The sequence below is a fragment of the Petromyzon marinus genome, chromosome 62, assembly GCF_048934315.1.
Source record: "Petromyzon marinus isolate PM22_M1 ecotype Great Lakes invasive population chromosome 62, UKy_Petmar_22M1.pri1.0, whole genome shotgun sequence".
Classification (NCBI taxonomy): Eukaryota; Metazoa; Chordata; class Hyperoartia; order Petromyzontiformes; family Petromyzontidae; genus Petromyzon; species Petromyzon marinus.
In genome coordinates this window covers 10,491,290-10,516,571 of record NC_133728.1, presented here as the reverse complement: position 1 = coordinate 10,516,571, position 25,282 = coordinate 10,491,290, and the positions used below count along the sequence as shown (strand labels likewise).

Here is a 25,282-nt window from a genome sequence, read left to right as displayed (position 1 = left end):
GAAGGACCCTCTTGAGGAGCCTTTCAAAACCATCACTTTACCCTACATTGCGGGGATCAAAAAGATCTCCAAAATCTTGAATAAACACAAGATCCAGGTCCGTTTCAACACATTACATGAAATCCGTGATCTGGTTCCGTCTGTAAAAGATGTGATTCCGGACATACAGTACCTGGCGTCTACAAACTAAGTTGCCTCTGTGGTAGTAGTTACATTGGAGAAACCAAACGACATATCTCGGACCGAATTCGTGAACACAAAGCAGACCTGAAACACGGTAGGATCAACACCTTGGTCGTGGCAGATCACTGTTTTAATTCAGTAGGTTCACATGACATTGCATTCTCCAAGACAGAGGTTCTTTGCAAGCCATCTGGCTACCATGAGAGATTCGTTCATGAGGCTATCCACATATACAAACACAGAGACAATTTCAACCGAGAAGATGGATTCTGGCTTAGCAATCATTGGGAGGATTTGATCAACCATTTCGGCTCTTAATTGATTGATCACGCTTAATGTGGCTTTCAGACCGCATCCATTATTTTTTGTCTCCCCCCTCCTCTTTTCCGAACATAGATGGACTCGTCCATCTGAACAAACTGTCAAATCGCTATCCGTGGTGCTAACGTTAAAAAACTCCACTTTTTAATTTTCTTGCTGTGGTTTTCACACCTGATGATGATTGCTTGTGTTGCAGTCGAAACGTCGTGAGAATTTTATTGTTTTATATTTTTTTATTATTTTATTGTTTCCCTTCTACGTGACATTACCGAAAGAACCAAGAATACCTATTGATTAGTTCCCTGAAAAGGCAAAATTATTACTTTTTAAATGAATTAGTATCATTCAATGGTTTTAATATTTACGTTCTTTATTATTATATTCGTATTTGAAAAGTGAAAAAGGTGAGGAGGTAACGAGGTGTCTTCAACCAGCAGTGGACTGATCATGGCTAAGGTTCGTGATTTTATCCGGGTAATTTTCGTAAAGCTGATCACAACCGAGGTATGTAACTACTATGAAAAACTAAACTAGTTTTTATTTTACCAGGTGAGGCCTACCGAGATACGTAGCTTTTTTGCAGAAGCGACCTGGCTATCACAAATGATAGCTCAAAGAAGTGGCTCATCACGTGGAAATTGACTGCAGCCAAATACTCTAAACGCATGACGTTGATTCTGGAGGGAAAAACCGGAGCCGGAAAAATCCACACGACCATGGGGGGGAAAAGAGCCAGACTCAAACTCCAGATATACAGCAGGCGTCAGGGTCGGGATGGAAACTCACGACCTCCTGCGTACCTGGCGAGGGAATTAACATCTCGCCACCACGACGCCTGTATGTCCGTACGTTGAAATTATTCCGCACCGTATGTAGCCAACCGCGGGAAAAGCTATTACAATTCATGAAATTTTGTTTCATGCGTGTTTTATTTTTTAAACCCGCATCCCTTTCGGAAAATCGAGGGATGCCTGCATTGGCTGCAAAAGGGCCCTCAACATGTCAAACAAAACCGTTGATGTTTGGCAGAGCAGTAAAGTTCGAGGCTTGAGCCCAATTGCAGATGTTGCGGCCGACTCACGATGCTCGACACGCAACTTGGCGTTTCACACAGCGCTCTGGATCGTTCGTGACGGGCAAGTTATTGACGGGCATTCGCGAGAGCTGCACCCGAAGTGAATGGTTACGGTTTGGGTACTGGAATCAAACCGTTCACGAAACGCACACTGCACTGGCGACAGAGTCTGCTGGGCAATGGGGCCAGAGTACACGGAAGGAAGAAATAAAGTGCAGATCCTTGAGTGCACCGTGTGTGGCAGCCTCAAGGGCAAAACATTATTGTGAGCCGGCAAGTGATCAGGATTTAATAAAATTTTGCCAGATGTAATTGCCATGGAAATATATTCCATATTGTGCAACAGAATGCGAATTTAGGAGGGCAATCTGCATGTAGCTTCGAGAAGGCGGGCCACACACAGGCCGTGTGCTGCAACAGCAGTGCGCTGCATGGCCACCCATTATGACATCATCGTCATCATCCTCCTCCTCCTCCTCAAACCTCGACGGCATGAGACTCGGGCTCCCTCCGGCAGCACCACCGCCTCGAGTGGCACCGGTACAGCACCACCATGAGGAGCCAGTAGACGGCGTACGCCACCGCACCGTATGCCAGCACGACCCGCTCGGACGCCAACCGGGCCGAGCGTGCCTCCTGCACCAGCTTGTAGCAGAGCCCCCCGGCCAGTGCCGCCCCCCACACGGACAGCGGCAAGAGGGGCACGTAGCTCCCGACGAGCCTCCGGCGGCCCGACGTGCCCCAGCCTCCCTCGGCGATGGTAAGGACGGCGAAGAGCTTGGCGGGGACGAGGCTGCTCACGTAGAGGACGGAGTAGAACGCGGTGAAGGCCATGACGAGGTTCCTGCGCAGCAGCGAGGCGTAGAGGGCCCGGGCGAGCGCCACGACCTGGATGGCGACCATGACCCACACGATGTCCCACAGGCTGCCGCTGTAGAAGAGGCGCAGGGCCGTGGCGGCGACGAAGAAGGGGAAGATGCCGGCCACCAGGGACTCGTACGTCATCCAGATGTGGTGCTTGTGCCACCACATGGCGTTGTAGAGCCACTCACGGTGGTAGGACTTGGCCCAGCGCGTCTGCTGGTTGAGCCAGCGGAGGTACTGGGCGGGAGTCTCCGTGTGACAGCGCGCCCGGCTCGTGTACCTGGCGGCGGACGAGGAAAAGGAGGGAGGAGGAGGGAGCAGGAGGAGGAGGAGAGCACGCGTAATGTTACGTTTAACACGTAGGCTTTCGCGACCAATATTATTCACAATAAAAGGTTTTTGGGTTAGATCGCGTAAGTATGGCAAATCGCCCGATGATGCCGGTTGATGTAATTACCAGCGAAACGTCGTACTCAGATTGTAAATGTTGTGGATTCACTCTTCAACACACTGGTGGGCTGAAATAGTAACTATTTGGCGTTTTGTTTACGTGACAAATCCCTTGCTGATGGCCGTGTCGGGTGGTGGAGGGTTTCGACACATTTATACTTACGTGATCTAACCCAAAAACCTTTATTACGAGTAAAGTTCCGATTTCCAACAGCCGCTGCTGCGAGGGTGACCGGAGTTTGCGTGATGGTTTATGCTGCACGTCTGTGTTCAACGTCTTTCGCACCGCACGTAGCCAACCGTGCTAATCGGAGGTGCGGGGGAAGGACAACAAACTAAACACAAAAATCAGTTTTAAATAAATTCGTCGGTCAATCTAGATAACATTGTACGGAAGAGCGCTCCAGACGGCCGAAGAAGCGCATCTGAAAGTGCACGATGCGGTGACCGCCTTTGTTCATCGGTTAGTCAAAAGCCGCTGCTACGATAACCAGAGTTCACGTCGCGATGGTTTACGCCCCTTGGCGGGGTCAGCATCATATTGGATGCGGACCTTATAATAAATTCGTTCAGCAGCCCGAAGCCAATGCAGTTCATCGAGCACTGGACTGACACGGTCGGATCTTGCAGGAGAGCCTTGCCGACTTTCAAGACTCCTTTTGCGGAGGGGGTCCTGCCAGGTTTTCACAGCAGGGGGCTGTGTGTCAGGGGCACAATGTGCGATTATATATATTTATTTTTTTACCAGATATTTGTTTACTGTGTATATACGTTACAGGGAATACATAATGAACACTGCTAATGTGAATCATGTTTGCACTGCGATGTCAGCCTGCAGTCATCCCAAGGCAGGGACAAATAACTGAGATGATGATGGAATGCCGACTGTATCACCCTGCGCTCTGCCACTCAGACACGCAGCTCGAGAAAGCAGTTCGTCAACCGCTCAGAAACCGCGTAATAACAGTGCACGTTCCGCCTTACAACAGGATGCACGTTCCGCCTTACAACAGGATGTGGAGTTGCACGTCGTGCGAAAAGCGTTCCCGAGCAGGAGAACCGCGTTTCAGCGCAAATGCATCACGTGAACACGACGTGTCAAGCGAGGACTTCATGACCGCACCGTACGAATCCTCCATAACGGTCCCCTTCAACATCAGCATTCCCTACCCCCATCCACGCTGGCGTCAATCCCTGCGCGCTGACCGCTACACCTCTACCGCCCGGCCCCCTTACGCACACACACGCGGAGACGGAGAGAGAGAGAGAGAAAAGAGACAGACGCAGGGAATTTGCCGCTGCCGTTCTCCTCGCCTCGTAGCGTAGCCCATGCTGAGCACCCGGTTGGTGAGGTGGCGGTCGTCCCCGAACGTGCAACGAGCGCCCAGGAACGTCTGGTTGTACCACGGTTCGACGAGCTGCTGCAGCAGCGTGTTGCGGTAGAGGCCTGGTAGTGGTAGGGCGGTCACACAAAAAAATTCACGAGAATCGTTTTACTCTGTTCTGTGCTCGGCAGCAATGCGTTCACGAGCTGAATGCCAACGTCGGTCTGCGGGTACACGACAAGAGGGCGCTGCGGTGGCTAGGAGATGTTAACAACCTCGCCTGGTATACAGGAGGTTCGTGAGTTCGATCCCGACCCTGACGCCTGCTGCTGTATAATTGGAGTTTGCGTGTCTCTCTCTCTCCACGTGGTGCTGTAGATTTTTCTCTCCGAGTCCTCCGGTTTTTTTCCCTCCACGTTTAGAATCGACGTCACGCGTTCAGAGTATTTGGCTGCTGCTATCTATATATATAAAAAAAGTAAAACATTGTGCGTGGATTTGTGGCGAAGTTTGTGTGTGGTTTTGTGTGTGGTCACGCGCTTGGCTTTCCCACGGTGGGGTTTACATAAAAAATAAAATAGCCAGGTACCACCCTGTAAGCCCCGCGGTGATCAAACGCTATGCCTTTTTCACATCCGTCAACTTAAAATTAGTTTAATTATCGATTTTTGTGTGCTTCCCTTTTATTCATTTATTTATGACGCCTGCACGCCCATACCAACTCACGCGCCTTCGGTGGGAGGGAGCAGCCCATGCCAAGTCGCACGCCTTCGGTGGCAGTGACGGGGACATTTTATTTCACGTTAAAAATGCTTTAAAAATACACTAAACGCTCAGGTAAATTCTTCACTGTGTGATGTCCCCCCCCCCCCCCCCACTAATGCGTGCAGTCATTGCTACTATACAGTCGCTAGATGCTACCACTGTAGGCCGTACATATTACTGCAGAGCGGCCGTGGAGATCATGGCGGTGGGGGGGGGGGTCAGAGGTAGCAGCCCAGCCCCAGCCTGCCAAGGTGCCACCTCGACTGGCTGGACAATCTAGGCGAGGCCGGAGGCTCTCCACGGGACTAGGCCTCACCACGCCACTCTGTCAGGTGAGTACTTTGTGATATGGAGTCGATAAATACTGCTATAGAGTCAGCATGTACTACTGTAGTGATATCAGGTACCACCACAGTCGGTATGCACTGCTGTAATCATAGGTACCACCACAGTCAGTATGCACTGCTGTTAGATTTTTAAGAGCAGGTTTGAAATATTTTTTGGACCCGGGCAACGTCGGGTACTTCCCGCTAGTACATGATAAGCCACTTCGTTGAGCTGTCATTTGTGATGGTCAGGTCGCTTCTGAAAAAGTTTTACAGCTCAGTGGGGCCTTACCTGGTAAAATAAAAAAATACAGTAGACCCTCAATTATCCGCGCTAATAATGGTAAGGACGGCCGCGGATTATAATGAAAAATTGTGAATAATCCAAACATACAATATCCATTTTCCGTGGATCTATATGCCAAAAACCACGAATATCGGTGTAGAGGCATTAATCGGCACTCCTCATCCTGTTAGCAGGTAGCTCCCCCTTCTCGACAACGGGGGATGGAAGCGCTATCACGCCAGTGTCAATGACTATGGCCCAAGGGGCCAACGACAATCCCTGGGAAGCGGATCCTGGGACATAATCCCCAGACCTCGGGAGGGGGGACTGGGGGGATGATGTCACCTTCCAGAAAGTTCTGGAAGGGAGGCGTGGCTAGGGCGGAGCAAGCCACGAACCAGTATATAAGCCAGACCTCTCAAGGGTCCGGCTCAGTTACCTCCAAGCCGAAGACTGAAGACCTGGACTGAAGTTAGGACCCTGGACCCCAAGCTCCGTCGTCCTTCTAAGGGCTGGAGCTCAGTGAGGCCAGTGGTCAAGGGAAGATAGGTCCCTGGAGGATAGGACCCTGGACCCCAAGCTCCGTCGTCCTTCTAAGGGCCGGAGCTGAGTGAGGCCAGTGGTCAGGCCTGAAGACCCTGGTACGGCCAGGTCAGCATACCCTCCCCTAGGGCCCCCAGCCAGAGGGCGGGGAATTAATGGGGTCCCGGTGTTAGGGCTCGTGTAGTCCGGAGGCCATACCAGGGGGCCGCTACCCCTTTGTGTTAGGGACCCTGTAGAATAGAGAGTTAATAAATATTGTGTTGCCACAAGAAGTTCTCCGCCGATTATTTACCCACTACATAGGTACTGTATACATTATTTTGAAGAAAAGAAAATTTAATTTGTTAATGAACAAAACAACGGTTTGTAGTAAAGAATGTATTGATATTGTTCTATTACAAAAATCAGTTTCTCTGCCATTGCACAGTTTGTAAATTAAAACTCAAAGTGAAGCACAAGAGAATCCATCTTCTGGCTTAGTAACCATTGGAAAGATGTTATAAACCATTTCGGTTCTTAATTGATTGTGTTTTACGGTGACCTTCAGACCGCAGTCCATTCGTTGGCACTGCCTCTTAATACCTTTCACACGACGGTCAATGGTATAGTTTATAGCATGTGGTATAATAATAAATAGTATAACATTGAAATATTTAACATAATTCATAAGGCAATATATAGTATCGTAATTGTATAGTGAATAGACAGCAGTGTGGTATACAGTAGGGTTGATAGAATAAGACAGTGTAATATTACAAGTCTAATATTTTATAGTCTAAAGTATAGGGTAGAGTATAGTAACACGTTGTATAATTCAAAGGTGGAATTTGTTTATGTATATGATATTATACCATGTAGTTTAGATTGGAAGGTATAATATTGTATGGTATAGTAGTCCAGTTTATAGCATAGTTATAATGCAACACGGTACAAAGCAACGCACCGTGGCTGTTTTGCTTTCTTGTGCACCCAGCCCCCCTCTTCCGCCTCGGAGGTGGGGCTGAGCAACATGCTAATTCACAAGTTAATTCCGCCCACACGGCTTAAAAGACGCGGTCCATGCTTGGCAGTGTTCACTCAAGCGCTGTCTTCTGGACAGTCCTGTTTCTCCACCTGAAGAAGGCTACTTGTGTTGTGGTCGAAACGTGAGAATTTTATTTTATTATGTTTTATTTCTATTATTTTATTTCCATTCTACGTGACTTTACCGAAAGAACCAAGAAGATATCTGGATGGCCACATGAACAAATCTCTGATAATAGCCGGTGGGTTTGCAAAGTACCTTCGTCTTGAAAAAGTCAATTTCCTGTGAGCCCACCTGCATTAAAACAATGATCAGCAACGGCAGAGGTATTGGTCCTACCGTGTTTCAGATCTGCTTTGAGTTCGCGAAACGCGGTCTGAGACATGTCGTTTCGTTTCCCCAATGTAACTGCTGCCACAGCCAAAACTCAGTTTGTAGACACCCGGGTATTGCATATCAGGAATCTCATCCTTTACAGATGGTGGTCCACTTCATTCCAGTGACCCGGGTGCTACTGCGGGGTCCACTTTCTGCCCCGCCTCCTCCCCCACCCCTTCTCTCTCACCCCCTACTGCCGAGGCCTACTATATAAAACCTCGTGTCACGGCAGATCTCTCGCCTACTTCAGCAGGTTTTTTTCTTGCTGTGACGATTGCTTGTGTTGCGATCGAAACGTCGCGGTCTATTTTTTTTCCTTTCCACGTGACTTTACCGAAAGAACCAAAGAGTATGGATTCCTGCAGTCACGGAAGCTTGAAATCAAGATTAAATATGTAAAGGTAACAATACTCACAGTTGAGTCGTCACGCGTCTTTGCTTTCATGCGAGCCCCATCGGTCTAGTACTTCCTCAAAAGGGGTGGATCACGCAACGTTATGCTGCTCTTTTGATACGATATCCAGGGTTGCGGTTAATTGGGTTTGTCCGATATGTGGTTAAACCGCACGCGGATAATCGAGAGCCTTACTGCCATGGTACAAATTTTTATTGCCTGAAAACGACCACTTTAGCACGTTTTTTCCAATACGTTTTTTTATGGTTGCTGTTTTAATCCTCACTCTAATACCATCGTCTTTTACGCCGTATCTGCATTACAATTAATATGGCAAATTTAAATTAGCATTTTTTTTAGATTAAGCATGCTATTTTGATAACAATCCATATTTAATTTATATTTCTTTTAAAAAGTGTAATTAGGATTTGCTATCATTTTTTTGCTTATCTGCTATTTATTATCATTTATTTATGTTATTGTGATGTTGCGTATATCGGGGAAGGGCCGTTGTTGTTGTTTTTGTTGATGAAACCCGATTTAAGAGATTGTTGGCGCACAGAGCAATTCAAAATAAATTAAACTAAAACTGAGTTGTGGTTTTAAATCCGCAGCGCCACGCTGCCTTCTTTGCCCCCCCCCCTCCTCACTGACCCAGGGGTCCGCTGATGCAGGACACGCAGTGGAAGTAGGACTGGCAGGCGCGCTCCACGTTGAAGGCCATCCAGTAGCGGAGGCCGCTCAGGAAGCTGATGAACGACTCGGAGGCGTTGTGGACGCGCACGTCGCCGCCCGCGGCGCCCACGCCCGCGTCCGCGTCCAGCAGCCGCGCCAGCTCCGCCGTGGCGTCGCGGTGTAGCCTCGTGTCCGAGTCGCACACCTGTTACAAATCCGAGTGACACACCTGTTATTAATCCGAGTGGCACACCTGTTATTAATCCGAGTGGCACACCTGTTATTAATCCGAGTGGCACACCTGTTACTGATGTGAGTGGCACACCTGTTACTGATGTGAGTGGCACACCTTTTACTGATGTGAGTGGCACACCTGTTACTGATGTGAGTGGCACACCTGTTACCAATCCGAGTGGCACACCTGTTACTGATGTGAGTGGCACACCTGTTACAAATCCGAGTGGCCCACCTGTTACTGATGTGAGTGGCACACCTGTTGCTAATCCGAGTGGCACATCTGTTACAAATCCGAGTGGCACACCTGTTACTGATGTGAGTGGCACAGCTGTTACTGATGTGAGTGGCACACCTGTTACTGATGTGAGTGGCACACCTGTTACTGATGTGAGTGGCACACCTGTTACCAATCCGAGTGGCACACCTGTTACTGATGTGAGTGGCACACCTGTTACAAATCCGAGTGGCCCACCTGTTACTGATGTGAGTGGCACACCTGTTACTAATCCGAGTGGCACATCTGTTACAAATCCGAGTGGCACACCTGTTACTGATGTGAGTGGCACACCTGTTACTAATCCGAGTGGCACATCTGTTACAAATCCGAGTGGCACACCTGTTACTAATGTGAGTGGCACACCTGTTACCAATCCGAGTGGCACACCTGTTACTGATGTGAGTGGCACACCTGTTACCAATCCGAGTGGCACACCTGTTACTGATCCGAGTGGCACACCTGTTACCAATCCGAGTGGCACACCTGCTACTGATGTGAGTGGCACACCTGTTACTGATGTGAGTGGCACACCTGTTACCAATCCGAGTGGCACACCTGTTACCAATCCGAGTGGCACACCTGTTACTAATCCGAGTGTCACACCTGTTACTGATGTGAGTGGCACACCTGTTACTAATCCGAGTGGCACACCTGTTACCAATCCGAGTGGCACACCTGTTACCAATCCTAGTGCCACACCTGTTACCAATCCGAGTCGCACACCTGTTACCTATCCGAGTAGTACACCTGTTACTGATGTGAGTGGCACATCTATTACTAATCCGAGTGGCACACCTGTTACTGATGTGAGTGGCACACCTGTTACTGATGTGAGTGGCACACCTGTTACTGATGTGAGTGGCACACCTGTTACCAATCCGAGTCGCACACCTGTTACCTATCCGAGTGGCACACCTGTTACCAATCCGAGTGGCACACCTGTTACCAATCCGAGTGCCACACCTGTTACCTATCCGAGTGGCACACCTGTTACTAATCCGAGTCGCACACCTGTTACCAATCCGAGTGGCACACCTGTTACTGATGTGAGTGGCACACCTGTTACTTATGTGAGTGGCACACCTGTTACCAATCCGAGTGGCACACCTGTTACTGATGTGAGTGGCACACCTGTTACTAATCCGAGTGGCACACCTGTTACTGATGTGAGTGGCACACCTGTTACTGATGTGAGTGGCACACCTGTTACTAATCCGAGTGGCACACCTGTTGCCAATTAAGAATCAGAATCAATTTAATTACACTGGAGGAATCTGATGGGCTATGAAGCTCTTTTTCACAGATGTCCAGTAGGGGCACGGGGTCACAACATAGGTGCAGCCTCTTGTCCGATTCGCACACCTGTTACCAAATGCACACGCGTGTGTGGTGATGCTGTGAGTGTTGATGCTATGTGTGATGCTGTGTCGTGATGCTGTGTGGAGTGATGATGCCGTGTGTAGTGATGATGCCGTGTGTAGTGGTGATGCCGTGTGTAGTGGTGATGCCGTGTGTAGTGATGATGCCGGGTGTAGTGATGATGCCGTGTGTAATGGTGATGCCGTGTGTGTAGTGGTGATGCCGTGTGTAGTGGTGATGCCGTGTGTAGTAATACCGTGTGTAGTAATGCGTGTGTAGTGGTGATGCTGTGTGTAGTGGTGATGCTGTGTGTAGTGATGATGCCGTGTGTAGTGATGATGCCGTGTGTAATGGTGATGCCGTGTGTGTAGTGGTGATGCCGTGTGTAGTAATGCCGTGTGTAGTGGTGATGCCGTGTGTAGTGGTGATGCCCTGTGTGTAGTGGTGATGCCATGTGTAGTAATGCCGTGTGTAATGGTGATGCCGTGTGTAGTGGTGATGCCGTGTGTGTAGTGGTGATGCCGTGTGTAGTAATGCCGTGTGTAGTGGTGATGCCGTGTGTAGTGGTGATGCCGTGTGTAGTAGTGATGCCGTGTGTAGTGGTGATGCCGTGTGTAGTAATGCCGTGTGTAATGGTGATGCCGTGTGTAGTAATGGTGATGCCGTGTGTAGTAATGCCGTGTGTAGTAATGGTGATGCCGTGTGTGTAGCGGCGATGCCGCCCGTGGGCTCGAGCCGCCCGCTCACCTGCACGTAGTCGACGCTCGTGCCGAGCGCCCTGAACGCCGTGTACATCGCCTCCCGCTTGCCACCCCACTGCTGCATGACGCAGACGCAGCGCGCGGAGCGCACGGCCGCCTCGAGCTCGCGCCGATCCGCCTCCAACTCCAACTCCGCGTCCCGGTCGGGGGCCCCCTCCGTGGCCGTGGCGGACCACTCGGGCCGCCGGGGCCGCGGCTCCGACGCGTGGTAGTTCCCACGCCACGCCACGGTGCGCACAGCCTCCTCCGCCTCGTCGCGGAAGACCTCGCGGAAGAGCTCCATCATGTACGCGTCCTCGGCCCCGTTGCCGTCCACCACCATGACGACCTTCGGTTGTCGCGATGGGGACGTTGCGCAACGTTACTACCACGCATGGGGTATTGTTGGGATGGGGCGCCACGGCGGCGAGCTGTTAGGTACCTCCCCTGGTGTGCAGGAGGTCGTGGGGTTCGATCCCCGACCCTGACGCCTGCTGCTGCTGTATATTTGGAGTTTGCGGTGTTTCTCTCCCTGTGGTAGTGTGGATTTTTGTCTGCGGGTCCTCCGGTTCTTACCACCACATTTAGAAACAGCGTGCGTTTAGAGTACGTTTTGGCTATTATAAACTAGCCTTTTGCCCGTCCAAGGATGGGTGCATTGCAGTCAATATGAAACTTGCAAGTGAAAATCAGACTGCGACGTGGTATTGCATCCATTCGTGTGCAATTTGTAAGGCTGCGGTGACACAGCCCTATTTCATTTAAAGGTTATAATCCCTTGTTCGTCATGACGTCCTTTTTACTTTGATGTCTCAACAGCGTTACGGAGATCGCGTGACGTGAGGGTTCTGCCTTTGTAGTGAGGGTTGTAAGTTGACGCCGAGGCGGGGGGAGGAGGCGCCTCGCCCCCCCATGTGGAGTGACGTCACCCACTCATGAGTATTAATAAGGGGCGGGTCCATGTGGAGGACGTATTATTAATGAGGGGGGTTGGTCGACTTGCAGTGACGTCACACGCGTTACACACTAACATTCTTGAGTAAATATAGTCGTAAATTTCCACGTTGATGATAAGCCAATTCGTTGAGCAATTATTTGTGATCGCCGGGTTGCTTCTGAAAGACGAGAGCTACAGTATACAGCTCAGTGGAATCTTACCTGGTAAAATGAAAAAAAAAGGTGACAGTTTAGTTCTTTATAATTGTTCATGGTTCATAGTTTAGTTCTCTACTTTCCAACAATTTCCAAAAATACCGTGACAACACCTGGGGGATTTTGCCACTGATTCGGTAGATGAGGAGACGTGCGTGAGAATCGAGTGTGCGTGCGAGTGGCCAGCGAACCTTGAGCTTGTCCCGCGGGTAGGACGAGTCCCGCACGGACACGAGGCACCCACGCAGGTAGCCGGGGTCCTCCTGGAAGGCCGCGATGGCTATCGCCACGCTCCGCCGGGGCTCCCACGGCGTCCCGTCGCGCGCCCGCTCCGCTCGTCGCCACTCCAGGTAGGCGAAGCCGCTCTGCGCGAGGGCGTGCGCCAGCAGGAAGGCTCCGTACAGACCCAGCGACACCAGCCGCTCGCCGTCCGACCACAGGTCGGCGCCCTGCACGTAGGTCCACGCGAGGCCCACCGCCACCAGCAGCGCGAAGAGGGCGGTGGCGATGCGGCGGCGCAGCGGTGGTGGCACGGGTGGCGGCGATTCGACAGCCACGGCCATAGTGGGTTGTGGCAGCTGCTGCTGTGCTGTGATGAGCGGGGGGGGGGGGACTAGCCCAGATCCTCCCCCTACCTGAGTACGGAGGTAGGCGACCTCATAAGCAAGTGGACAATAGCAGTCAGGGGCGCAATGACCTCTTACAATGGGGGTTGGGGGGGGGGGAATAAGGCAAGATCCGACTGTGGGCCCCCACTTCTTTCTACCGACTCGCTTTCGCTGCAATAGCTACGGATGGTTTTTAACCCCGTATAACAATACTATATGTAGGCTATGACTCTTTACGTATTAGTATTTTAGTTGCCGCACCGTGTATAGGGTTTTGAGGAAGATAGTCTTGAGTGAGTATTAATATACGAAAGATATAACGGTAACAATCTTCACAATTGAGTTGTCCCACGTCTTTGCTTTCATGCCCGGCCCTATCGGCCTAGGACTTCCTCAAAAAGGGGGTGGATCGCGCAACTTAATGCCGCTCTACTAATGCGATGAAGCCAGGATGCCTTCATCATCGGGCTTAATTTTTAATGAAATATATTTTTTTCAAATATTTTTTTCAAATATTTTTTTCTTAACTTCATTTTTGTGCTTGTGTTTATCTGTGGAGTCGGGCCCCCCGTTGTGACCGACTGGGCCCCCTATGCGTCGCATAACGCTGCCGCATACCCCAGAGGTGTGCCCCTGATTGTCGTGATAATAATAATGTCAACTTGTAAACTAGAAAAAAAAATACTTTACCAGGGTAATGTCCACACTGAGCTATATTAGCTCTTTTTTCAGGAGCGACCTGGCCATCACAAATGATAGCTCAAAGGAGCGGCTCATCATCACGTGGAAATTTAGAGCAGCCAAATACTAGATGTGAAGCTTTCGTGACTGCAGGAATCCATACTCCTTGGTTCTTTCGGTTATTTTATACCCACGTGACTTTACCGAAAGAACTCAAGAGTACAGACAAATAATCTCTAAACGCGTGACGACGTCGATTCTAAATGTGGAGGGGAAAAACCGGAGGATCCCGGAGAAAAATCCACGCGACCACGGGGAGAGGGCGAGAGACGCACGGACTCCCAATATACAGCAGCAGGCGTCAGGGTCGGCTTCGAACACACGACTTCCTGCATACCAATCGAGGGAGTTAACATCTCCTAGGCACAGTCACGGGCGCAGTGTCCCGCTCGCTCTCATAGAGGAAAGAAAGGAGCCACCCGGAGACGCAAAGAGGAGCCACGCAGACGAGGAGCGGGAAGGCAGCGGCAGCAGCAGTCACGCGGTGTATGAGCCGGCGCTACCAACGATTGCCCAAGCTCCGTTGTCCTCTACTTGTGAAGGTTTTCTCGACCAATTCGCGATGAGCGTTTATGCATTTGGGAGGAAACCGGAGGACCCACGAGAGAAAATCCAGGCGTTCGAGTGGGAAACACTCTAACACTCTATCACTCAAACACTCTATCACTCAAACACTCTATCACGCTAACACTATCCCGTTGTTGGCGACTGTACCCCCCTGTACCCCCACCCCCCCTGGTCTGGCACTGGTGAGACAACGCCATAAAGAAGGCTGTCCCTGGTGCAGACCAGTCAGTTTAAAAGACAATGCGTTTATTATCAGAGCATGTTTTATTTCGCATGGTCACCGCGAGTACAGTCTGTGGCTAATGCAGTACTTGATTCTTTGCAAAATGTATCTATTTGGCACTTGATTTGGAGCTTTCGTGACTACAGGAATAACTCTTTGGTTCTTTCTACGTGACTTTACCGAAAGAACCAACCAGTGTACCTATTTGGTCTTTGAACATCTTAACACCTCCCGTTTGATTTACAGAAAGGGTAAACCCAATTCTTGTTGTATCCAGTGCCGGTTGAAGCTCGTGCGGGGCCTGTAGCATTTGTTATAAAGGGGCCCTAAATTAAAAAAAAAAATATTAAAACACATTTTTTTACTTGCACAGTAAAGTAATTGTATTTTTTCATTTTTTATGCAGCCAGATAATACAACAAATCGCTAACCTTCAACACCCAGTAGTTCAAAAAATGTTAAAGCCGTATAGTACAATAGTAATAGAGCAAGCGCAGAATCACTGAACCGCTATTGATAGCTTGAAAGTATTTAGCGCGGGGCCCTTGAAAGTGTGGGGCTCATAGCTACAACATTTGTAGCTCCTTTTGCTACTTGGATAATCCGGCACTGAGTATATCCCCCTTGCCTGACCCAACGTGGTTCTGAGAAATAAATGTATGAATTATGAGCATCGTCAATATGTTTTAACGATTGTCCATGTGAGGTTTGTCCTAACTAGCTAAGTAACTGCAAGCAAATAGAAAAATCAACGGACGTCCCCACGCGCGTTACATAATGTGTTCACGCTCGCTGGTTACTCTTGGAAACCAACATTGTTTACGATAAATGAGTTTAGGTCAGCAGTTCTTAACCTTTACGACAGCGTTTACCCCCTTTGGTTCTCAATGGTTAAGAAATGCACGATGTAAATAAGTAAATAAATAATTAAGCGGTTTGATGAAACAGGAAGTTGTAACTTACGTGCCCGTGGCTTAATTTGTGTTTAAGATTATTTACATTCTAAAAAAATCTGGCAATGCCTCGCAGCCATAAGGGGTGCGTGCACACCAGATTGAGAAGAACTTAAGCTCGAGGTGACCACGCGGATTATTATTCTATCGTTGTGATTTTATATTGGCATATTCATACACGATCATCCACCAATGACTCTCACGCAGGATACAACTTCACACATTTTAAAATCACCTCACCGACCACCTCCTGGGACATTGCCACGTGTACCCCCAGGGGCCCGCATACCCCCGGATGAGAACCACTGCTCTACCAATCTTGATTTGAAGCTTTCGTGACTGCAGGAATCCATACCCTCTGTTTCTTTCGGTAAAGTCACGTGGGTATAAAATAAAATAAAAATAAAAAAAATCACGACGTTTCGATTGCAACACAAGCAATCGTCAGCAGCTGGGAAAACCACAGCAGAGAAAATGTTTTGCTGAAGTGGGAGAGATATGCCGTGGTAAGAGGTTATAGGAGGTAACAGAGGGGGGGGGGGGGGTAGGGGGAGGGGGGGGAGCGTTGCGTGGACGCTAGGAGAGGGACGTGAATCTGGACTTAATGCAGCCAGCGGTGGACTATCTATTTGCTTCAACACTTTAGCATTTTGAATTATTTATCATTTTTGCGTGGGTGAAATATCGGCCGTTCTATAGGATTCGAGGAGGGGGGTGGGGGGTGCGTCAAGCGTACGTACGAGAGGAGTTCCACAGCCCATCTGTGTGGTGATCCACCAACGCTGCTGCTGCTGCTGCCTGCACAGTGCTGGGTTCTGTGCCCCGTGCGTCGTCGACTGCAGCGTGTGCACAACTCCTCCGGCGCCTGTCGTGACGGGGTCGGCGGGAGACACGAGTGGGGGTGACAACGGGAGACTGGGGTGACATCGGAGTTGGCACATTGGAGGAGACACGACACGGAGACTCTGCCGTGTCTGAGATATCACAATCCGTCTCAATCCCGCACATTTGTAAACTGGTCTGATCGACTCCATCCCTGCGGTGGATGTCCTGCTGGGCATGTTCTCTCCATCTGCTGTTATTCTCTTACCAATCCCGTTCATCACCCAAATATCACCAAAATGTGGTCAGGTCCTGACATTTCCATGTCAGGGCTCTATGACACATTCGACCACAATTGGGTCGTGACATAGCCAACACGGTGGCGTGTAGCGGAGTATTGACAAGTCTCGATAATCGCAACTCACTACTCTACGGGACGTCTGGCAAAAAACATTACTAAGCTGCAGTGTGGGCAACATTCTTTGGCACGTGTCGTGATGGGGTCTGCAAGATCCAACCGCGTCCATCCAGTGCTAACTGAGCTGCATTGGCCTCACGTTGCCGAACGAATACATTCTAATGTCGCACTCATTACAGACAAAGTGCTTGCCACAAATGAACCACCAATAATACCTCGCTGCTGATCTCGTCAAGGAGCATAAACCACCACGCGAACTCCGATCATCCTCGCAACAGCAGCGCCTTTTGGCGAGCGATCTAACATAGACGGTGGTCACCGCACTGCGCTGCGCTTTGAAATGCGCTTCTTCGGCCGTCTGGAACGCTCTTCCTTCCGATATTCGGAAGCCACTGGAGCTACGCACTTTTAAATCATAGCCTCGGTTGAAAACGTATTTCTATCTAACTGCTTTTTGTTTTTAGTTTGTTGTCCTCCGATTAGCATGGTTGGCTCCGTCCAGTGCGACAGACATTCACCATACACGTACATGCGCATTATGTATGTTGATCACCCTATGAATAACCCAACCGTTAATGGTTATCCTTTGTAATTTACATGAATACATTAACCCCCTCTAGTCTTCACACCTGATTGGCTCGCAAGTGATGGCATCAGTATTTACCCCCCATCTATTTAAGACTGAAACAGGTGGAGGCTTTCTCCACAACCCTCTGGCTGTCGCCTGATTATGCTCGTTGTTCTATTTAACGGCGAAACGTCACGATTACTCGAATTGTAAATGTTGTAGTGGGTTTAACTCTCCAACACACAACCGCTGAGTGCTGTAACAGTGTAGTGTAATAATTCACAGACACTAGTAGGAGGTACTCTCTCTCTCTCTTTTATTCCGACCTTCACAGCCTTAGGGGATAACTTCATACCGGGTCGGGACAGCCAACATGCTTCCAGACCCGCAACTTGAAGAGGGCGAAGATCACGATGACAACGGCACGACCAGTTCCGTTCCAGATCGCAGCAGCCCCGACTATGAGTCGGAGCTCGCCTTTTATCCTGCCCAGCGTGGCCAGGCTCCGCCCTCGGCCCCCACCCCCGCCACACCTCTGCATCCCCCAGAAGGCTCCGTGCCTTGCCCACAGGTCCAACTGGTAGGACGGGCTGCTACCCCGAATGTTATAGTCTACCAATCCCCCAGCGGCACGCGCTACAGTGACTCATTCAACGTCACTACACTAGAAACGAATTGTCCACGTCTTGTTTATGTAACAAGTCTGACTAATTGGCTGTTTCGGGTGGTGGCGGGTTTAACGATACATTTATATTTATGATATCTACCCCCCCCCGTCCCCCCACAAAAACCCCCCCTCTATTATGGATACACGTACACGCGTAGACGTCACCGCCCGCCTTCCCATCACCCATCAATTCAAACCGAACCGCGTCTTCGCACAGACGTCTCTGCAATCCAATGCGAGCAATTGTGCAACCGATTGCTCCGTAATAGAGACACGCGCAACTCTGTTTTGTTGTTGTTGCAAGGAGCAAAATAAACTGGCCGAAGACCCCGGGGCCGGCCCAGGACACCCTGGCGGGGTGACGTCGCTCGCTCGGCTGGCCTGGGAACGCCTAGAGTCTGTGTATCGGAGTGTTGTGTGTAGTAGTGTATAGTAGTTTGTTTAACATGTAGGCTTTCGCGACCAATGTCATCTATAATACAGGTTATTTGGGTTAGATCGCGTAAATATATAAATGTGTTGTTAAAACCCGCCACCACCCGACACAGCCAACTAGTAAAGGGTTGTCACGTAAACAGAACGTGGCCAATTCGTCACTAGTACAGCACACCGGTGTGATGGAGAGCCAAGCCACAACATTTACAATCTGAGTACGACGTTTCGCCAGTAATTACAACTAGCTTCATCAGGCGACAGCCAGATTTGTGGACAAGTCCACCTGTTTCGTTCCGTATAGAGAGGCGTAGATGTGGTGACCACGCTTGTGCACTCTTCTTGTGGAAAGTGGGGGGGGGGGGATTAATGAATCAACGTATTTAGTGTATAGTAGTGCATAGTGTTACTGTAGTGTATAGTGTATAATAGTATAGTGTGTAGTAGTCTAGTAGTGTACAGTAATGTAGTGCTGGAGTTTGTGTATAGTAGTGTAGTGTGTAGTAGTGTATAGTGTAGTAGTGTATAGTGTAGTAGTGTATAGTGTAGTGGTGTATAGTGAAGTAGTGTATAGTGTAGTAGTGTATAGTGTAGTGGTGTATAGTGTAGTAGTGCATAGTAGAGTATAGTGTATAGTAGTGCATAGTGTATAATATGGTACTGTATAGTAGTGAATAGTGTAGTAGTGTATAGTGTAGTAGTGTATAGTAGTATATAGTGTAGTAGTGTATAGTGTAGTAGTGTATAGTAGTGTATAGTGTATAGGGTGGTACTGTATAGTGGTGTATAGTGTAGTAGTGTATAGCATAGTAGTGTATAGTAGTTTAGTAGTATATAGTGTAGTAGTGTATAGTAGTGTATAGTGTATAGAAGTGTATAGTGTAGTAGTGTATAGTGTAGTGTATAGTGTAGTGGTGTATAGTGTAGTGGTGTATAGTGTAGCAGTGTATAGTAGTGTAGTAGTGTATAGTAGTGTATAGTGTAGTAGTGTATAGTGTAGTAGTGTATATTGTAGTAGTGTATATTGTAGTGTATAGTGTAGTAGTGTATAGTGTAGTAGTGTATAGTGTAGTAGTGTATAGTGTAGTGTATAGTGTAGTAGTGTATAGTAGTGTAGTAGTGTATAGTGTATAGTGTAGTAGTGTATAGTGTAGTAGTGTATAGTGTAGTAGTGTATAGTGTAGTAGTGTATAGTGTAGTAGTGTATAGTGTAGTAGTGTATAGTAGTGTATAATGTAGTAGTGTATAGTGTAGTAGTGTAGAGTGTAGTAGTGTATAGTGTAGTGTATTGTAGTAGTAGTGCTGGAGTCTGTCGCCAGGGAAAGGGAGGTGTGGACCGCCACCACTCAACGCGCTGCCGCCGCCACCCTCATCAGGACAAGCAGGTTCGAACGAACAATTTCCCTCCACACTTCCCGTATCTGTCTCTACGCGTCAAAAATGCGGCTGTTTTAGCACGCGCGCGACCTGCCCTCTGGGTGTGCACAACACCGGCAAAATTGGGTTTAACACAAAACAAAACCACGGGACTGACTATAACATTCAGCTTTAGAAGCGAGGCTGACTACTGCTGATGAGACATTGAATGTCGCAACTAATCATTGCCTATACAAACTCGTTGTGTTAACTCGCGTGAAGCCACGATTCACCATACTCATCTTACACACTCATCAGCATTGGTTCAACGCAAGGCTGCTGACTGCTGCTGATGAGACCCTGAATGTCGAAACCTCCCCACCCACCGGGGCTTACCTTGAGTTCGGGGCTCCACGTGTTCTCTCTTCACACCCCACGAGCCGCGAGAATTTTTGTTATCTGTTTCCGTGCTAATTCCGCCGCCTTCGGGTTCAGCTTCGCTCAACTCCCAAGGTCAAGAGGGGGCTCGCGGTGGTGACAATCTTGAGGCGGTGATCTCGTGAGGTCATTGCTCGCCTGTGCTACGCGGATGGAACACCCGAAACTAAATTTCTATTCCGCTACGTCCGAACGGTGACAACAATCCACACGGCGCCTGCACCAGGAGCCGCCTGCGTTCGCAGCAGCAGCAGCAGCATAAATCTGTTCCGTAGCTTGATGCCAATGCGGAGGAGGTCTGCTGCTGGCCACGACGAAGCGGGCTTCAGGCGAGAGACAGGGAGGGAGAGAGAGAGAGAGAGAGTTCGCCTCGTTTTGCTCTTCCGCCTCTGTTGAAGGAGTGCCGACTTCACGGCCATTGTCCTCTACGGTCCATTGTTCGTGTCGCGTGGCCACAATCGGACGACCGTGGCTTGCATCTTGAATGCTCCGTTCGCGAAGGGGCTGTGTGACGTCCTAATGATGATGATGCGCTTGATGGTTACACCACCAGCAGCAGCTGAGTGCCAGTGCGTGCTTAAGGCTCTCAGCAGGAGGATCAGCGCCATTATAATAATTGTGGTCTCTGCGTCACAGAGTTGGCGAACGGACGACCATGAAGCCATTGTCGGCGAAGATAAAACGCCACGTCGCGTGGGATGGATGCCGCGTAGATCATTGGCACGCGTGACAAACAACTCCATTGCGTTCCGCCGGTGATGCCGTGGGCACACCCCCACGGGTCAGAAGTGTCAAAGCGATGATTTCCTGCTGCTCGACTGATTAATCGAGCGAGGCATTGGTGCTCATGCACATGCACCAATGTCGCGAGATGTGAACTCCCTCGCGTGGTGTGCAGGCCCCGTGGGTTCGATCCCCGACCCTGGCGTCTGCTGTAAATTTGGAGCTTGCGTGTCTCTCTCTCTCTCTCTTCGTGGTGCTGTGGATTTTTCTGCGGGCCCTTCGGTTTTTCCCTCCGCACATGGAAACACGCCTTTAGAGTCTTTGGCTGCTATACATTTCCTCGTGATAAGCCACTTTGTTGAGTTGTAGCGAGGTCGCTTCTGAAAAGAGCCACATAGGTCACCGAGGCCTTAGCTGATGAAACAAAAATATGTTTTTTATGATGTCCCGTTTACAGCCCTGCAGATCCAGTGGTGGAAATTCTACATTGCTCTAGCGGGGGGAGGCAAGTCTATCCACAGGCCTACCACCGGTAACTTTCCCTTCCCACACACAGAGTGGCACACGTTTTATCGACCCTGAAGAGAGGTGTTGATGATTGGCTGAGTCAACCCCAAACCCAATCCGGATTTGAACTCACAACCTTACTATTGGCGATTCGCTCGTTCTACTGCTGATCTTCTGGGGTGAATACAATGAGTGCAGCATCGCTTTGCGTGGAAGTCGCTGGTTGTCCTATGACAATGTGGAAATTCCACCGTAGGTTCAGGGCTGTAAACGGGAGATGAGCACTAATGTCTCGTTTCTCGTTTGAGCCAGAAATCGCGGTGCCTTTTTTAAATTTGTTCAACAATAATTTATGGACTGGCTCGACATTCTGGGTCTCATCAGCAGAGCGTGTCTGGCTAGATCAGGGGTCACCAAAGTTGTTTCACAGCGGGCCGGATAAGTGATAGAATGACGAGCGCGGGCCGCATAATCATCGTGTTCAATACTTGGGGGCGGGAAAGGTGCGTATTTGTGTGTATTGCCATGGAAACCATGGTAACGTGTTGCTATGACGTTGCCATGGAAACCATGGTAACGTCAGAGCATAGGCGGAGCTACCACGAGCCGGGGAAGGACTTGGGATGGCGTGAAATAAGCAAACATTAGAATAAACAAGAAAATCTAGATACAATAATTTAAAATTTAAAATAGTACATTTAAGGCACATAGCAGTAAGGAGGTCTCCGCACGCGTGAAGATCTCCTAGTATTCTAAACATAATATTTAAATTGTATCACAACGTCTCGTGCTCCATACGTTTTATCAACCAAATTCAAGTACCGTCGGCGGGCCTGATGGACTGACGTCGCGGGCCGGATCCGGCCCGCGGGCCGTAGTTTGGTGACCCCTGGGCTAGATGTATGTATGGGGAGCGGTAGTGGAGTAATCAAAGACTGTTGGGACAAGTGCTGTTAGCGAGCACCTATGAAGGCCGGCACGGCACAACAGGTGGTGGGTGACCAACGCCACGCCCAGCCGCCTTTATCTCCCCAGTGGCGATGTTTACACACCACACCAGGTACTAATTTAAGTCTGAGTCGACCTAGGGGAGGCCGGTGAACGGTTAAGATAATCGTTACTGGTGTGGCCGTGAGCGGGTCGCCGGGTTCGTAGCGCAGCGTAGCGCTTGACAGCTACACCACGACCGCTCCCCACGCAGTGATTCGGGCGCTGTGCTACGGACCCCTGGTGACCCGAGTTCGATTCCCGCTCACGACCAATAAAAAAAGTGAACCGGTCCTTGGCGACCTCCCCTAGGTTGCCTTGCATGAATACCGGGTGCGGTGCGGAAAATATCGCCACTGGGGAGACAAAGGCGGCCGGGCGTGGTGTTTGCCGCCTACCCCCTCGTGTGCCGTAGCCGGCCTTAAATAGGTGCCACTCGCTAACAGCCACTTGCCCGAACAGTCTGGCAAAAGGCTATACGGGGGAACTCTTTGTCTTTGGCGTGGCACAAGCGCGGAGCTGCCGCCGGCTCGGCCACAATCGCGGAGATGCCGACTCGTCACAGTGCCATCACCCACTCGTCACAATGCCATCACCCACTCGTCACAGTGCCATCACCCACTCGTCACAATGCCATCACCCACTCGTCACAATGCCATCACCCACTCGTCACAGTGCCATCACCCACTCGTCACAATGCCATCACCCACTCGTCACAATGCCATCACCCACTCGTCACAGTGCCATCACCCACTCGTCACAATGCCATCACCCACTCGTCACAATGCCATCACCCACTCGTCACAGTGCCATCACCCACTCGTCACAATGCCATCACCCACTCGTCACAATGCCATCACCCACTCGTCACAGTGCCATCACCCACTCGTCACAATGCCATCACCCACTCGTCACAGTGCCATCACCCACTCATCACAATGCCATCACCCACTCGTCACAGTGCCATCACCCACTCATCACAATGCCATCACCCACTCGTCACAATACCATCACCCACTCGTCACAATGCCATCACCCACTCGTCACAATGCCATCACCCACTCGTCACAGTGCCATCACCCACTCGTCACAATGACATCACCCACTCGTCACAGTGCCATCACCCACTCGTCACAGTGCCATCACCCACTCGTCACAATGCCATCACCCACTCGTCACAGTGCCATCACCCACTCGTCACAGTGCCATCACCCACTCGTCACAATGCCATCACCCACTCGTCACAATGCCATCACCCACTCGTCACAGTGCCATCACCCACTCGTCACAATGCCATCACCCACTCGTCACAATGCCATCACCCACTCGTCACAATGCCATCACCCACTCGTCACAGTGCCATCACCCACTCGTCACAATGCCATCACCCACTCGTCACAATGCCATCACCCACTCGTCACAGTGCCATCACCCACTCGTCACAGTGCCATCACCTACTCGTCACAGTGCCATCACCCACTCGTCACAATGCCATCACCCACTCGTCACAATGCCATCACCCACTCGTCACAATGCCATCACCCACTCGTCACAATGCCATCACCCACTCGTCACAATGCCATCACCCACTCGTAACAATGCCATCACCCACTCGTCACAATGCCATCACCCACTCGTCACAATGCCATCACCCACTCGTCACAATGCCATCACCCCCTCGTCACAATGCCATCACCCCCTCGTAACAATGCCATCACCCACTCGTCACAATGCCATCACCCACTCGTCACAATGCCATCACCCACTCGTCACAATGCCATCACCCACTCGTAACAATGCCATCACCCACTCGTCACAATGCCATCACCCCCTCGTCACAATGCCATCACCCCCTCGTCACAATGCCATCACCCACTCGTCACAATGCCATCACCCACTCGTCACAGCTCAATTGCGGCAGCGCGCAATTGAGCTGCAGGGCATTGTCCGCGCGGCACTTTGTGGTGGTGGTGGTGGTGTTGTTGGTGGTGTTATTGGTGGTGTTGGTGGTGTTGTTGGTGGTGGTGTTGGTGTTGTTGGTGGTGGTGTTGGTGGTGTTGTAGGTGGTGTTGGTGGTGTTGTAGGTGGTGTTGTTGGTCGTGGTGGTGGTGTTGGTGGTGGTGTTGGTGTTGTTGGTAGTGTTGGTGGTGGTGTTGGTTGTGCTGTAGGTGGTGTTGTTGGTGTTGGTGTTATTGGTGGTGTTGGTGTTGTTGGTGTTGGTGGTGTTGGTGTTGTTGGTGGTGTTGGTGGTGTCGGTGGTGTTGTTGGTGGTGTTGGTAGTGTTGTTGGTGTTGGTGTTGTTGGTGTTGGTGGTGGTAGTGTTGTTGGTGGTGGTGATGGTGGTGGTGTTGGTGGTGTTAGTGGTGGTGTTGGTGGTAGTGTTGGTGGTGGTGTTGGTGGTGCTGGTGGTGTTGGTGTTGTTGGTGGTGTTGGTGGTGGTGGTGGTGTTGTTGGTGGTGGTGGTGTTGTTGGTGTTGTTGGTGTTGGTGTTATTGGTGTTGTTGGTGTTGTTGGTGGTGTTGGTGGTGTTAGTGGTAGTGTTGGTGGTGGTGTTGGTGGTAGTGGTGTTGGTGTTGTTGGTGGTGTTGGTGATGTTAGTGGTAGTGTTGGTGGTGGTGTTGGTGGTGTTGGTGGTGGCCCGGGTGGGCTACGGGAACTACGGTCCCGAGATGCGGGCGCTGTGTATGGGTCGGTGATGGGGCATCCAGCGGTATCGCGTTTCACCGCCCGCTCGTTTCAGAGGCTCGTGGTTCAAATCCAGCGGGCCGCCCCCGGTTAATACCGCGTGTGCATGTGTATCCCCTGTAAATATGCCCGACCACACGCCGTGTCTGTTTCACTCGTGGCAAATGTTAGAGACGATTCGGCGGTCATTCGAAACGAGCTGGGCTAGTTGTG

General features: G+C 50.2%; 1 protein-coding gene across 1 annotated transcript; it reads right to left on the bottom strand.

The window, feature by feature from the left end:
• Positions 1-236: 236 nt before the first annotated feature.
• LOC116955864 (hyaluronan synthase 1-like) lies at positions 237-13,191 on the bottom strand. The gene is made up of 5 exons (XM_032977187.2): positions 12,566-13,191; positions 11,230-11,571; positions 8,589-8,814; positions 4,208-4,340; positions 237-2,723 (listed from the first exon to the last, which is right to left on the bottom strand). Exons 1-5 carry the CDS (start codon positions 12,935-12,937, stop codon positions 2,057-2,059), a joined length of 1,740 nt encoding a protein of 579 aa, XP_032833078.2. The 5' UTR covers positions 12,938-13,191; the 3' UTR covers positions 237-2,056.
• Positions 13,192-25,282: the final 12,091 nt, after the last annotated feature.

What these genes read in the sequence shown, in the direction of transcription:
- LOC116955864 (XM_032977187.2), bottom strand. Translation starts at nt 12,937, where the DNA reads ATGGCCGTGGCTGTCGAATCGCCGCCACCCGTGCCACCACCGCTGCGC. An exon ending in ACCCGCGGGACAAGCTCAAG is followed by an intron (nt 11,572 to 12,565) that starts GTTCGCTGGCCA and finishes CGACAACCGAAG; the next exon opens with GTCGTCATGGTGGTGGACGG. An exon ending in CTGCATCAGCGGACCCCTGG is followed by an intron (nt 4,341 to 8,588) that starts GTCAGTGAGGAG and finishes TACCACTACCAG; the next exon opens with GCCTCTACCGCAACACGCTG.